The 15000-nt window shown below is 42.1% G+C and overlaps 1 protein-coding gene and 1 long non-coding RNA gene across 2 annotated transcripts in view; one reads left to right on the forward strand and one right to left on the reverse strand.

Annotated features, from left to right (window-relative positions):
* Window positions 1-6326: 6326 nt before the first annotated feature.
* LOC137976733 (uncharacterized) lies at window positions 6327-8471 on the reverse strand. Its single transcript, XM_068824082.1, has one exon. The coding sequence runs from the start codon at window positions 8469-8471 to the stop codon at window positions 6327-6329; it is 2145 nt and encodes a 714-aa protein (XP_068680183.1).
* A 2824-nt stretch (window positions 8472-11295) lies between these two features.
* The window catches only part of LOC137975495 (uncharacterized), a 4682-nt gene continuing 977 nt past the window's right edge, over window positions 11296-15000 (forward strand). Inside the window, exons 1-3 of the long non-coding RNA XR_011117574.1 lie at window positions 11296-11427; window positions 11709-11771; window positions 13660-15000. The exon at window positions 13660-15000 is cut by the window's right edge and continues 977 nt beyond it. This is a non-coding gene — a long non-coding RNA (uncharacterized lncRNA). The remainder of the gene's footprint in view (window positions 11428-11708; window positions 11772-13659) is intronic.

A 15000-nucleotide genomic window follows, 5' to 3' on the forward strand; every position in this document is an offset into this window, starting at 1 on the left:
TCAAAATATCACTTTGCTTTATCATAATTCTTTCGCGGTTATTCTATCTCGTTCACTTCGTACAATTTGGGTGTAGTATCGTAAAAATAAATTGGTACGTGCAGTTACAAAGTGAAAATAGAGAATGAAAGAGTCTCTGTTACATGCTCACGTTGTCGTCAAAATCTCAAATTTGGTAATTTCACGTCGTCCTAACGCAGAGTACCGCAACAATCCGTCCTAAAATCCGTGCACGTGCAGCACGATTATTTATGCTCTTTTAACCAATGATATCATTGTTTTGCGCCGTTGTTGTTGCTGTCGCCGCCTTAAAATCTTAAGCTCCCTATTTATTCAATATGACGGCAACGGTCGACGAAAACGTCACCTCAATACCTAACTATGCTTTATCATAAGTCTTTCGCGATTATTCAGTCTCGTTCACGTCCTACAATATGGGCGAAGTATCCCAAAAAATAAACTGGTACTAGCGGTTTCAGAGTGGAAACAGAGAATGCTTACGTTGTCGTAAAAACCTCAAATTTGGTGATTTCAGGTCGTCGTTATGCAGAGGACCGCAAACATACTTGGTAAAATCCGTGCTACACGTGCAGCACGATTATTTATGCTCTTTTAATTAATGATATTATTGTTTTGCGGCGTAGCCGTCGTCGTTTCTTAAACTCCCTATTTTAGGTTTTGACGACAACGCAAGTATACAAAAATGAACAGTTTTTCTATCTTTACTTCAAAACCCTTGTCACCCATCCATGTATAAGATAATTCAAGATTTAACCAGTGATGCGGCAGCAAAATCCTGAAGAGGGATACACTAGTTAGCTTCAAACCTCACCAGAGTTTGAATCAACAACAGCACAACTCGCACCCTGCTTGGCAAAGTTTCGCTTTTTGTACAACAAATTCGGATGCGGGTCCATAACAAAACTGTCTTTCCCTTGAATGATGTATTTATTCTTCGACTCTTAAAAAAGCAATTGCAACAAAAAGGAAAACAAGAGCTCTTTTTGATTTCTTCAAAGAGATGCCTTGATTTTACACAATTATGTATATCTGCCAAATTTTTCTGAGATATAGGCGTGAGATTTTTATCTTGGGATTTCTGGGATTTTTGAAGACGACACGATCATTTCCGAAGATTCCCGAAGAAGTCCGAAGTCTTCCGAAGACGTCCGAAGTCATACATTTTAATGACCTTGAGGGTGCTTTTTTACCAAATTTGCATACTGTAACTGTACACTGTGACGAAAGCGGAAAGAGTCCGCGCATTTCCCAGTCCCAGCTCGCTCCCAGTGCTTTTCACTTCAAAAATCAGAGATCGCGAGGAAGGTATTGTCATTTATTCATTTCACACATGGTTTTCGATCCTTACATGGGTCTGAGTTAACATATTTTTGGAAATTGTGTCAAGCAGGACGGCAACAACTCACCTTTTTTCGTAAGCCTAAGCCGGATCGAACGATGTAAGCTTAGTAAAGGTTGAAATTCACCTCTTTACAATTTGAGCTTTAGGCAGAATCGTTCCAACATTTCAGCCACAACCGTAGCTCATCAATTTCAAATACCGGTGGTCTTCTGGCACTTAAAGAAGAACCAGGAATTTAATTTTCCGCACGTCGATCGTTCATTTTCTCCTTCCCTCCTCAAAAATACTGCGTGTTTATCCTAAAGTGTCATGTTTGGCCGCTAACTCGAACCAGGTTCGCTGCCATTTATAAATTCGGTGTATTATCGTCAATTTAGGACGCTTAGTGCTTGGTAAGGATCATGGGAAATGAATAGCCTAAACGATTTTAAAATAACCCTTTCACTTAAAGACGTTCGCGCCCAATACGTTCCCACGCACAGATTTTTTTTAAACTTGCCACACAGAAAGGTAATGATCTACTTTTGCCAAAAAGACAAAAAATAATGGGGGTCACCGTGCTCGTTTTCGAGATCATGAGGTGCACTTCTAGGAGATTGCGTTATTTTAAGACGATCTTACCTTACAACTGTCAGTAATAAAAAAGCTACATTAGTGAAATTTAGATCAGGTAAACGTACTCAATTCAACATAACTAATATAACTAAACAAACTTTTGCAGCCGATGTCTTTTTTTGAGGTGAAATAGCCCTTGAAAAAGGATACATATTAGTCTAAGAAAGAAAACTTCGGTCGCACGAGAGCATAAAAGGCGAAATATTTGTAACTTCTCACGCACATATTTTTTTTTTTGTTTTTTGTTAAAATGGACAAAATCAGGAAAGGAAGTAATCTACGGAAAGAAAAAATGAGGGTCACCGAGAATTCAAGAGAGTAAAATCGCTGCGAAGTTCTCAAAGCGATTGTCTATTCGCACTGTCACGCCATTGCGTGACATTTCCGAGAAGACCTGGGTCGACAGCTATCCCATAATGCCACATGCCTTTACGTTCCATTCTTGTGTGAAAAATGGTTGCACTTTTGGCATTGTGTTTACCTTCGTGGTCCGCGATGCATGACGTGTGCGTGACATGCACGAAAAAATGCGCAGTAGCATTGGCCGCGAACGTCCTTAAGCCGCGGCTACCTAGACGATCGATTTTTTGCTCGCGCTGGTGTTGCGATTTTTTCAAACTTCACCGCGTCGCCAGCGCGAGCTGAAAAATCACACGTGTAGCCACCCTTGATCTGGCGACGCGACAGGTGAAAAAATCGCAAGAAAAAAGTCGCCAGATTTGAAACTTTCGCGGCAAAATCGCCGAGATAGTTGCCCGTGCGCGTGTAGCCACCCTGCAACTTTTTGCCCGCGCTTGCAACGCGACTAAAGAGTATTTAGCCAATGAAATTAAAGTAGGAATGTCTGCTTATAGTGCCCAGGTCTCTTGAAGTATGCGATTCGCGCAGCCTTCAATTTGTCACCAGGCGACGCGACAAAATCTGAAAAAAACCGCATCACCGGCGGGAGACAAAAATCGCTCGTGTAGCCGCGGCTTCTTCCTTACACATCGAGAAAGTAAGTTAATGATGCATCTTGAATTGTTCCTGAACAGAGAACTGAATACGCTTAGATTCAAAATGGAGGGGTCCGCACAAAGCAAATGACGATTAAGAATGCATTGACAATTAGTTTTAACCATAACAAACCCCCAGGATATCGAATTTATAATTTTTTTTCTTAATCAGGGTATCGATTTATCAATTTTTGTCTCAAACTGGGTTAAATGTCTTAAACAGGGTATCAAAAATCGGAATTCTGTCTTAAACAGGGTAGGAAAATCAGCGATATTTGTCTTAAACAGGGTCAGGGTATGAGGGGCCGCGCCGCGCCTCCCCACCCAGGGATCGAGTCCCCCCCTCCCCCCGGGAACAAACCCTTACTGTCAACTTTTACTTGCCTTGCTAAAAGTGAAGCAAGACCAGAGCCTCATATGTATGCGTTCTCATTACAACTTACTGGAGGTGTTCGGAGCAATGGAACGGTCATTTTATCTCGATCCGTGTTTGAACTTGAACTGCCTCACTGATCAGTTGCGCAGTTAATGCTCGAGTATGAAATGACTTCTTCTCCCTCCTGCTCCATTTGTTAGTTCTCTTGAGAACTTTTCAGCTTTCCACCCCAGTTTTACTCTTTTTGCATACTAGGCATAAATGGTTTGTGTTTAACATGTTATGAAAGTTAAATGTTTTTGTGCAAGATTTGATGATGCATGGATAACGACATTAAATCATAAAATTTTGCAGCTCTTGTCATCCATGGTCGTTGAGGACCTTGCATCGATTATTAGCATCCATTTGGTAAGTTGCTGACTGACTTACTCATTTTGTTAATGACACGAACAAGTAATTTATGTGTGATAAAACAGTTCTGATGACTTTTGCGTTACTTTTTGTTGTTTTCTCTTAACTCATGAGTTTGGATTAAGTTAGTGACTGTGTCATTCCTTTTATGTTTATTTTCTGAAGTGACTGAAATAAATTGAACTCTTTCTCTTTTTTAATCTACACCGAATATATCATACAGAGATTACATGAAGCATGCTCGCCCATATATGGTGTGTCACGCTAGACGTACCATGACATCCCCCTTTCTTTGTTGATAAAAAGAAGCTCTAATTACATGCAAATGAATCAATGGAGAGAATCTATAAAAATCATAATCAACGTCAATCGAATCAGTCCTACGTCTATCAAACCATAACATGAACCAAAAACAGTCTCATGGGTGTAACGGGGAGCCCACTGTCAATAATAAAAATAGTTTTGCTCAGATGTCTTCGTTTGCCTCTATTCAATCTTTGAACTTGGTTGGGACCCGGGTGATGCGTCCTGCCCTTGTAACTTCGCTCTTTGGTTGGTGGCCAGTTCTTTCACTGGTTGCGACGGCGCCGGCTGGCTTGAGATCGGCTGGCTTCCCACTGCAAGATGACTTGTAATTGATCTGGTGTTGGTGTACTGCCTTCAGGACTAGCTTCTGCCAACGGAGGAGGTCTGGTTACCCTGGCGTTGCGCACGTGTACATCTTTAGAGCTGTGTACCGGAGTCACTGTAAGTGGAAGGTTACTGCCGGCTGAAGGGGTTACATGTACTTCTTGCTGACTCCTTGGTCTCAGGTGCTCCCTAGTTCTCTGGTAGATTGTTCCTTGAATGTCCACTGCGTAAGTTCGAGGGCGCTCCGTTGGTTGTGGCCTATTTAGCACAGTTCCCGGCTGCCAGATATTCTTCAGGGTGTTCCAGACGAATACTGGTTCTTGGTTACTAAGAGGCCTCTTATCGCTGCCAGCCTTTCTGTCGTAGAATACTGCCTGCCTTTCCTAACGTCTATGGTTAGCTTCGTGGTGAAGGTCATTATCTGGGTGTTTGGACTTCAATGTGCTTCTTCTGTCTGGGAGCGCCGTTTGTGGTTTACGTCCAAACAGCAACTCGTGGGGTGATGGCATTCGGTCATCGAGAGGAGTCGTGCGATACGTCCATAAGGCTTTGTATGGACATTCTGTCTCCTCTAGTGCTTTCATCAACAGCGACTTGCAGGTTCCAATTGCTCTCTCTGCCGGGCTGTTGGCTTGATGGTGGTATGGGGAACTACAACATATCGTGATGCCGCTTTCTTTGCATTTTGATTGGAACCTTTCACTGATGTATTGAGATCCGAAGTCAGCAACGATAGTGGCTGGTAGGCCGTATTCTGCCAGGATGCTTGTGAAGTGGTTGCACACGGTGTGGCTGGTCATGTTGTTGAGGAGTCTTATCACAGGGAATCTTGAAAAGTAATCGACGACCATTAAGTACTTCTCCCCGTTAAATTCAAAAATGTCTGTGCCGAGCTTCTCCCATGGCCGGGTAGGGAGGTCTGGCTGCAAGATGGGTAGTTTGGGCTGAGCTGGGTGGTGTTTATTACATGGGTCGCAGGTCTTCACCATCTGCCTGATGTCAGTGGAGATGCCGGGCCAGAACACCGACTCTCTAGCTCGGAGGATACATTTGTTCTCTCCTTGGTGCCCTTGGTGGATTGCTTGAAGAACTTTGTTTCTCATGGCTGCTGGTATGACGATCCTGTTGCCTTTGAGCACTAGGCCATCCTCTACTGTGAGGTCACATCGAAAGTTCCAAAACTGCCATAGTTCCTGCGGGTATTGCTTTCTGTAAGGAGGCCAGCCATTGAAGATGGTATTCTTCAGTAGGTTCAGGTTAGGATCTAGTGCTGCAGAGGACTTCACTGCTGTTAGGTCAATAGGGGTAGATATGAAGTGGATATTACGCTGTGGTACAGAGTTTTCTGTCATATTCTCAGCGGTGGGTGCTGGTTTCCTGTGGCAAACTCGCGACAGGGCATCGGCGACTGGAATGGATCTTCCTTGCTTGTACTGCACATTGACGTCAAATCGTAGGCATCTAAGGAGTAGCCTCTGCAACCGGCTCGGAGCCTCATTGATGTTCTTCTTGAAAATTTGTTCCAGAGGGGAGTGATCAGTTTCAACTATTATTCTCCGGCCAAGCATGTAGTACTCAAACTTCTCTAGGCCATATGTGACTGCCAAGCACTCACGCTCAAGATTTGAATATCTTGACTCGGTGTCGGTCAGCCAGGCTCCAATGCCTGTTTTGCTTGCGTCACACTGAAGAATTGTGGGTGTATCAGGTTCTGGGTCATAGTAGGAAATAAGTTGGGATGTACAGAGTTCTTGCTTAATCCTATCGAGTGCCTGTTGGTGGTGAGGCTCCCAGCTAAATGCACGTGCTTCTTGGTTAGTTCTCGCAATGGTGATGTTAGGTCAGCCAGCTTTGTCGAGAAACGGTTCAGGTAAGTGACCATGCCCAGGATAGTCTGAAGCTCCCCTTTGATGGGCTCTTTATATTGCGAACTGCCTCAAGTTTTTCTTTCGCTGGTTGGATCCCAATCTCTGTCAGAGTGTGTCCGTAGAAGTCGACTTGTGTTTGCTTGAACGTTGTGTTTGCGAGTGGCCTTGAGCATTTCACAGAAGGCTTGATCGTGCTCTGCTGCGGTTGAACCACATACGACGATGTCATCAGCAATTCCCATTACATTAGGAATGCCCCGGTAGACCTCATAGAGTTTGCGTTGGAAGATGTCTTGGGAGAGCTTGACCCCGAAGGGTAATCGCTTAAAACGGTACCATCCGAAGGGAGTGTTAAATGTGCACAACAGGCTTGACTCGTGGTCTAAGGCTACATGCCAATAACCTTTCTTCGTGTCGACGACGGAAAAGAATTTCTTGCCATGCAGCTGCGGCAGGAGCTCATCGATCGTGCGGGTGTAATAGTGTTCTCGGCGTATACTCTTATTGAGATCCTTAGGGTCAAGGCAAAGTCTGATCTTGTTCTTGCCCTCGGGAGTTTCTTTGATGTTACACACAATTGAATTTACCCAGTCAGTTGGTCCGGTCACAGCTGTGATAACGTCATTGGCGATCATATTGTCAAGTTCCTCCTTGTATAAGGGTAGTATGTGTACTGGAACAGTGCGTGGTGGGTGGATAACTGGAACAGGATGGTCAATTAGCTGAATGTGATACTTTTCTCCTGGGAAACTGCCTAGCTTGTCGAAGCAATATTGGTACTCTTCCATGACAGTGAGATTATATAGCTGACCACATTGCGCCTCAGTTTCGGTCTTGGTTGGGGGAATGTTTTTAACTTCATCTATATTTGTTGATATTATTCCCAGGTCTTGGCACTGGCGGCACCCCAGCATGGATGGGCTTCCTTGGACTTCCACAATGTTAAATCTTATATCGGCTGACTTGTCCTTAAAAGAGACCTTTAATGTGGCGACGCCGAGGTTTTCTATCTCCGAGCCTCCATATCCTGTAAGAACATTACTGCATGGGGGAATACTGATCGGGAATGGGAAGTGTTGGAGGTCTGTGGTGGTGATTACGCAGGCGTCCGCTCCTGTATTTACGTTCAGGCTCATGCTGTGGCGTTCGTTAATCTTGGCCTTAACGTAGATCTTGTCTGGGTGGCTGTCGAGGGCGTTGAGTGAAATTTCTTGGGTTTGCTGGTCCTTAGTTAAAGTGAGAGTTCCAAGGAATACAGTAATGGGTTCTGTGTCGCTACTTTCTTCTTCTGAGCTTTCTTCATAAGCGTACGTATAACCATTATGAAAGGGGTATTCATCCTCTAGGTGTATGTCTTGGCCCTGATACTCTATGCTACTCACGATCTGATGAACCTTTTGGAGGCGTTGTTGCATGCACACTCTTGCGTAATGGCCGGTCTTGCCGCAGTGCTTGCATTTTGAATTTTTTGCCGGGCAACTTGCTGATTTGTCATGGGCGTTTCCGCATCTGAAGCACCCTTTTGATCTGAACTGGAATCGGCCAGATTTTCCGCCAGTAGGATCTCTTTGGTTGTGGTCGCGGTAGGGAGTTTGGTGTGTGAAGGTGTTTTTAATCGAGCGTGCGGGTTCTCTTTCAACCGCGTGAAGATCTGATTTCTCTACGCTTTTGCAAATTATTTTCATATGTGCTTTAGTACTTTCCTCGACTTTCGCCAGGTCGTAGACTTGTTTGAAGGTTAGCTTGTTGCCAAGTGCTATCGCGTCTTTGCGTACTTTATCGGACGCCACGCCAAATAGAAGTGTATCTCGGAGGGTATTTTCTTTAGCGGCGGGATCGTATCCACCATCTTCTATGAATAATCGCGCTTCGGTTACGAATTCCTCAAGTGGTCTATCTCCCTGCTTTAGGCATCGCAGTTGGTATCTAGCGAGGAAATGATTACTTTGGGGCTTTGTATAGGCTTCGAGCGCCGCCATAACTGGATCGATTTTGAGGTTGTCGCCATCGCTGGCCCACGTGGTCGTGTTATATATTTCGAGGCCTTTATCGCCAATCCATAGCAGCAGCAATCTCACTTTTTTTGCCTCTTCAACTTTGTCGAGTGGGCCTTCGAAAATAAGCTCGCATTTCTGTTGGAAGAGTTTGAAACACTTGTGAATGTCCCCTGGAGTGGTCCAATCCAAAGACGGTGGTTTGAATCGATCCGCCATGTTGCTTGTGAATCTTCGAAGTAATTGTATGTTATGTACTCCCCTACTTTTGCTGGTAGGAACGTATGTTCTAATGCGTTAAATGCTTCGCCTGGAGGATCCAGTATCTTCGCAGTATCCCACTTCTGACACCATGAAATAAATTGAACTCTTTCTCTTTTTACTGGGTTGCCCTATGGCAAACCCAGTCGGAAAATAGGTAGATTTCCGGGTTTTTTTTAGTATTTTTTTCCGTGAGAAATGAAATGATGGTAGAACCAACTGGGATCTCTGAAAAAATCCGAGCCCCAGATGGGATTCGAACCCACGACCCTCCATGATCTAGTCGGATGCTCTAACCACTGAGCTACTGGAGACTCTATGGCGAGCAAGGGTGAAATGTGGGTATTGACTCGAGCTGCATCACGCAGCTACAGAGTCAAATGACTGACAGCATAGCTCATAACTGCATCGCGCAGTCACCTTTAAAGCATATCTGAGATGCGGCCAACCAACCACCCAAGTGAGCGAATGTGAGAATGATAAACACATGAGAAATGAAATGATGGTAGAGCCAACTGGGATCTCGGAAAAAATCCGAGCCCCAGATGGGATTCGAACCCACGACCCACATTCAATACCCACATTTTACCCTTGCTCGCCATAGAGTCTCCAGTAGCTCAGTGGTTAGAGCATCCGACTAGATCACGGAGGGTCTTGGGTTCGAATCCCATCTTGGGCTCGGATTTTTTTCGAGATCCCAGTTGGTTCTACCATCATTTCATTTCTCATGTGTTTATCATTCTCACATTTTTTTCCCTGTCGGTAAAAGTCTTACCTGTCACTCCCCTGGTAAGTGGTGTCTTTGTGCATAGAGCCTTCCGCGCGTAGTTTCTTAGGATCAAGAGGGTAGTGGAACTGCGTAGATTTCTCTGGTGGACACAGTAGAATCATTAACTTAGCCTGCAACGGCGTCGAAAGTCATGTAACGCGAATGGCGTTTTAGTGGATCCTTAAACAAAATATACCCTTATGGAGCTCAATAATGGCAAGTCAATTGGATATACAGGCGGTGAAATCTTAAAAGCGACGAGTAGTGGACTTCGACAACAATCTATCGCCCGTCGAGACGAAATCAAAGTGAGCTGTATTTACCTGAAGTACATAGTAATTTGACACGATTGAGTTTCTTGTCTTCACGCACGCAACGAAATAGGAAGAGGTTTTCGCCTCTAAGAGCAAATATGTTGTTTCTTTCAATAAAATTTTCAAAACTTGCGGGAAACAAGTGAACGCTTCTAAGCGCGTAATCAAACAAACATATTTCAACTCAATGGCTCTTTAACTACGCAAATGTTTAATAAAAAGGTTTTAAAGCCGGTTTATGTTCACAAGAATAAAGCCGTGGATGGCGTGGGAGAGAGAGGAGAGAGAGAGAGAGATTGGGGAGAGTGAAACGAACATTTTCAAGCCGAATCAAACAATTCATCTTAGATCAAAAGTCACATTATCTGCTTTTGGTAATTTGTAAATACATTTCAGATCTATTTTACAAAGTATTTTGGACGTTGGCGAACTGACATATAAGCGTTGGCGAATTGACATTAGACGTTGGCGAATAGACTTCATACGTTGGCGAACAGGTCGTTGGCGAACTGACACGTTGGCGAAACGACCGGTTACCATATCATGGTGTGTATTGAATTTTCGAGCTTAAGGTTTAAATGTGATATGGGAGAAGTTTTTTAGTATTGCTCTGTAAGCAGAAAGGGTTCACAGGCCTGTTGGAAGCGTGCTTGAGTTTCAACAAAATGAGCCCCAAAATCAGTGAAAAATTGTGACGCAGATGAATAATAAAGTAGCTGCTATTTCCAAAATGATGGAATTACCTGGTGATAAATAACGTCGTACGCGTCTTGGAGAGTAAATTTTGACTTTGCATAAACAAGAGTTGGGCGATTGTGATCTTTGTTTTGACTTCGCTCATTTCATTGTCAAACTTTATAACACTTGATTGACAGAAAAAGAAACTTTCAAAAACCCGGTATCTTGCCATCATTTGACACAGATACTTCACTGTTTGGCGAGTAAACACGCCGCGGTATTAAACTTAATCACGGCGCCCGCTGAATTCCGGCATGTCACTTTCGATTTTGCGATTTATTTGAACGTAGAAAAATCTCCCAAAATGTTTGTCGCTGGTCGTAACTTTTCATATTCTATATTCTATATTCACGGTTCAAAATTAATGTTGTTTTCATGTCGTAAATATTTTATTCTCGATCGACCGTCCCGGAAACTTCGTTCTGCTCTTTCTAAAAACTGTGTATGAATAGTTGTTTGCTTTTGCATCAATATTTGTTTTGCATAAAGCAAGCTAACAGAATCTGTACCTTGCTGAGTTCGCATTTGTTAGCGTTAATGGTATTTTCGGTCAGATGCTTCTGTTTTGCTAGGGGTTTATTGTTTTGGTCTCCCATCCTGACACTAACCCCACCCGAAAGGGATTAACTTCAGTGAATTTTAGTATTACAAAGCAGTCAGATGCTCAGAGGGCACACTTGAGGTGAAAAGAGTTGTGAGGGAACTTGAAATGATCAACATGTCAGCCCAGAAGCCAGTGTTTCTCGCTTCTCTTTTATTTGTTATTCTACGGAGACTGGAATGCTGTATTTCAATACCAAACAATTCATTGCCTTCTGATTTTCTGTAACACGTACCACAGGCAACCCAGTGTATGGTTCACGGAAGCATCTCGTTTAATCTACACCGAACATATCATACAGAGATTACATGAAGCTTCTCGCCCATATATGGTGTGTCACGCTAGACGTACCATGACAGCGACCACCGTCACTCATGATCAGTTGCGAATGACGCACCCAAATGATTCACCAGTATTGCTTATATCCATTAATTTATTTGTAGCCGGATTCATTATTCCTGCTCAGAAGGTTTGAAAGAGGAACATTGCAAGGTATTTCGTAATTCTTAGCTTGCTGGGAGTAATAACTTATTTGTCTGTTGTTTGATCGAACTATACTACCCTCCATTCTTTCCTTGCATGCACATCGACTCAGAAAGTAAGAAAGTGAATAATTGTATCTTGGGCTTTTTCTTATTTAACGTCACTTGATCTCGATCCACGGTGTTTGTGTAGGCATAAATGATTTGTGTCAGAAAATTATATACCACAAGATAATGTTTTAACGAGAGACTTGACGGTGGATAACCGGGTGAAATTACTGATATTTTTAGAGTTAAGAGACAAAACTTTGGCTTTTGAAGAGCATCCCAGAGCATCCGTTTGGACTAACACTGGTAAGTCGTTCATTTTTACTTATGTCTTTTTCTCATGAATAAATGAATCGTGCTATGGAAACGATTACACACAACTTTCTCTATGAAAAAATATTTTTTTTGATCGGTGGTGACTCGGCATTACTCGGAATAAAATTAACCTGAACGCTCCTGGGCAGGACGTGAACCTGCTAAGGCCTTCTGCAGTAAGTTGTCATATTAGAAACTCAAATTATTTGATTTTCATTTTAGCTAAGCCCGGTAAAAAAAGAGAGAAATCCAATTTAAAGAAGTGAGTGAGTGATGGGCATAACACGAAATGTGTTAATGAGGAAATCAGTATTACTATGTTTTTTTGGTGTTATCTTGGGTTAGTATTCAAGATCTCTTGGTATAATTTTAAAATCACAATTGTTACATTACTTCACTGCATGTGACATGTTTAATCAGAGTCAGAATCCTGGAAGAAAGATTGCTTTGTACATGTAATCTCGCTTGCTCTTGCTGAGCAATTCTCGGTTTTCACATGACGTCACGACCGCCATGTTGGTGCCCAAAACAAAGAAAAGGCGGCCATGTTGGTGCCCCGACCAAATCCTCGGGGAATTTAACTCTATTATTATGCAAACGCTTCCTTTTGTTTTCGTTGAAAAACATGGCTGTTGATCACGTGAGTGAAAACCAGCAATAGGCCACGTTCGATATATCAATATTTACACATGGCTACAAAGCTTTAGGGTTAAATTTGAATATTGCTTTGTTTAGAAATCTCCCTTGAGACTTGTGAGACAAAGAAAACAGAACTGAGCTGTAAAATTTGACTGTAAAGCCTGACTCGTAGCCATGCCTGAATATTGATAGATTCAACTTGGCCTGTTGTTCACCAATCAGGATCAAGTTATCATTATATAATGTTAACCAAAACATGCCCTCGTTGTGCCCTAGTGAAGAAAAAAATGCGCTCTGTCTCATCCACTCAGCATTCAGTAATTTTGCCCTGTGTTTGAAAAACTTATTAAGATGAACAAGTTATTTGTGGGTAATCTCTATGTTAAATTATAGCAGGAATGTATGTTGGTATGATTTTTACAGTTATTTTTTAAAACGGTCATGGTCATTCAGTTGAAACTGCACACGCACGCAAACAGCCCACCGATATTGCTTATGCATTAAAATTCATTTGTAGCTAGATTCCTTGTTGCTGTTCAACCCATTCCAACGAGGACATTGCAAAGTAATGAGACACTCCTAATTAATTATTTTTTTGTTTGATTGAACTGTGCTGCTTTCTGTTCTTTGCTCAGTCTTCTAAAAGTCTTCACTGTTACTCATTGTTTTAATTAAAAACAAAAACAAGTAATGTATGCGTAATAAAACCAAATCTGAATATTTCGATTCCTACTCACCTCCTGTTGCTTTCTGTGTACTTTGGATTTTAGTATACTACGTCAGCACAGGTTCCTTTTTTATGTCTATTATTTTGTTTATTTTCTGAAGTGATCACGATCATCCAGAAGCTTCTGGTTGTGACTGACGCATGCAGGCAAACAGTTTACCAATATTGCTTTAATCATTCCATTAATTCATTTGCGGTGAGATTCATTATTCCTGCCTAAGAGCTTGTAACGACTTGAGGAACATGGCCAGTTAATTTAGAGTAATGTAATAAATCAGTATTTGTTTCTTGTGTGATCGAAACTGCCCAAATCTCAGTATTGAAGAAAATGAATGAATCCATCAGCAACTATCGTGTTTATGCAGTATATTACATTTAGGGTAGTTTGGCAATTAAAGTGACGGCTGATGCGGTGAGACAACTCTTAATGTATTGTATAAGATCATACCTGGGGCTCTTGCGACGCATTTTGTACGCCTGAACTAGACGATTGTACTTTTACTTTAATTTCAGTAAAAGGCTCATTAACTGACCTCCGATGGAGCTTTCAAATTGCGAGAGAGTGTTTGGTCAACCAGATCATACTGCGATGTCACTGGTTTTGGTACTGATTTTTGCTACTGTAAAAATAATCATGTTTGACTTTAGGAAAGCTTTTAACCTGATAGATCATAGGATTCTAACAGATAAGTTAAGACCTCTCAATTTGCCAGTAACGGGTTGTAAGTATGTGTAATCAAATGGCGTCGAGTGAAATTAGGAAATAATTTCGCGCACGTTTTATTTCCGAATTTCACGAGAAAACCATTTGATTACCTTTTAATGTCGTGGGTGACAAATTACACTCACAACCGTAATTGTAAAATCGCTCGAGTACTTTATCCAACTGCTTGGGAAGAATCATCTCCAGGTTTTTCTCAAGGCTATTTTCGTCACACCACTTTTCAAAAACTCTCACCCAGTTAATTGTGCTCTTTTACGTATTTAAATTTTCTGCCGCTTCTTTTAATTTCGTAACTTTGTCAATGGTCACTGTCTTAAATCTAGACTCCATCTTGGCTCTGATCAAGATACAAGAGATGTTACCATGGCAATTTTGTAATTTCACATGTGGAATTATAAATTAACGCTGAAATTTCGCGCCTAAATTAAGGAGTAATTTGTCATCCATGATATTAATTGGATAATGAACTTTCTTAGCAACCGGTACCAGAGGGTCAAGCTTTGTGAGGGGTGCGTGTCGGAGTGAGGTTTGGTTCCTTCTGTCGTCCCCCAGGGCACAAAGCTTGGTCCCTGGCTATTTATCCTTGTTATCAATGATTTAATAGTTCATGGCGCAAGCCTATGGAAATATGTAGACGATACAACTCTATCTGAAATTGTAGAGAAAGGTCAAATCAGTTTCACCCAACAACTAGTGAACTCAGTTGAGGACTGGGCTATTAAGAACAGGTTCCAACTTAATGAAAAATGTAAAAAGTTACAAATAACCCTCGCAAAACATAGTAATGATCTGCCTCCTTTACTAGTTAACTGTCAGGCCCTTAAAGTTGTAGATAACGCTAAGTTACTCGGCTTAACTATCAGCATTAATCTTACTTGGAACGAGCATATGTCAACAGTAGTTTAAAAAGCTGCTAAACGCCTTTATTTTCTAAAGCAGCTAAAACGTTCATGTGTCCCTAAGGCAGAGCTAGTGAGTTTTTATATCACATGTATAAGGTCTGTATGCGATTATGCCATACCAGTTTTTCACTCTTCACTTCCTGAGTACTTGGTTAAAGACTTAGAGCGGGTGCAAGAGAGGGCCTTAGCAATAATTTGTCCAAATCAAACTTACTCAGACGCTCTTTT

Source organism: Montipora foliosa, chromosome 11 (genome assembly GCF_036669935.1).
Source record: "Montipora foliosa isolate CH-2021 chromosome 11, ASM3666993v2, whole genome shotgun sequence".
NCBI lineage: Eukaryota > Metazoa > Cnidaria > Anthozoa > Scleractinia > Acroporidae > Montipora > Montipora foliosa.

What these genes read in the sequence shown, in the direction of transcription:
- LOC137976733 (XM_068824082.1), bottom strand. Translation starts at nt 8,471, where the DNA reads ATGGCGGATCGATTCAAACCACCGTCTTTGGATTGGACCACTCCAGGG.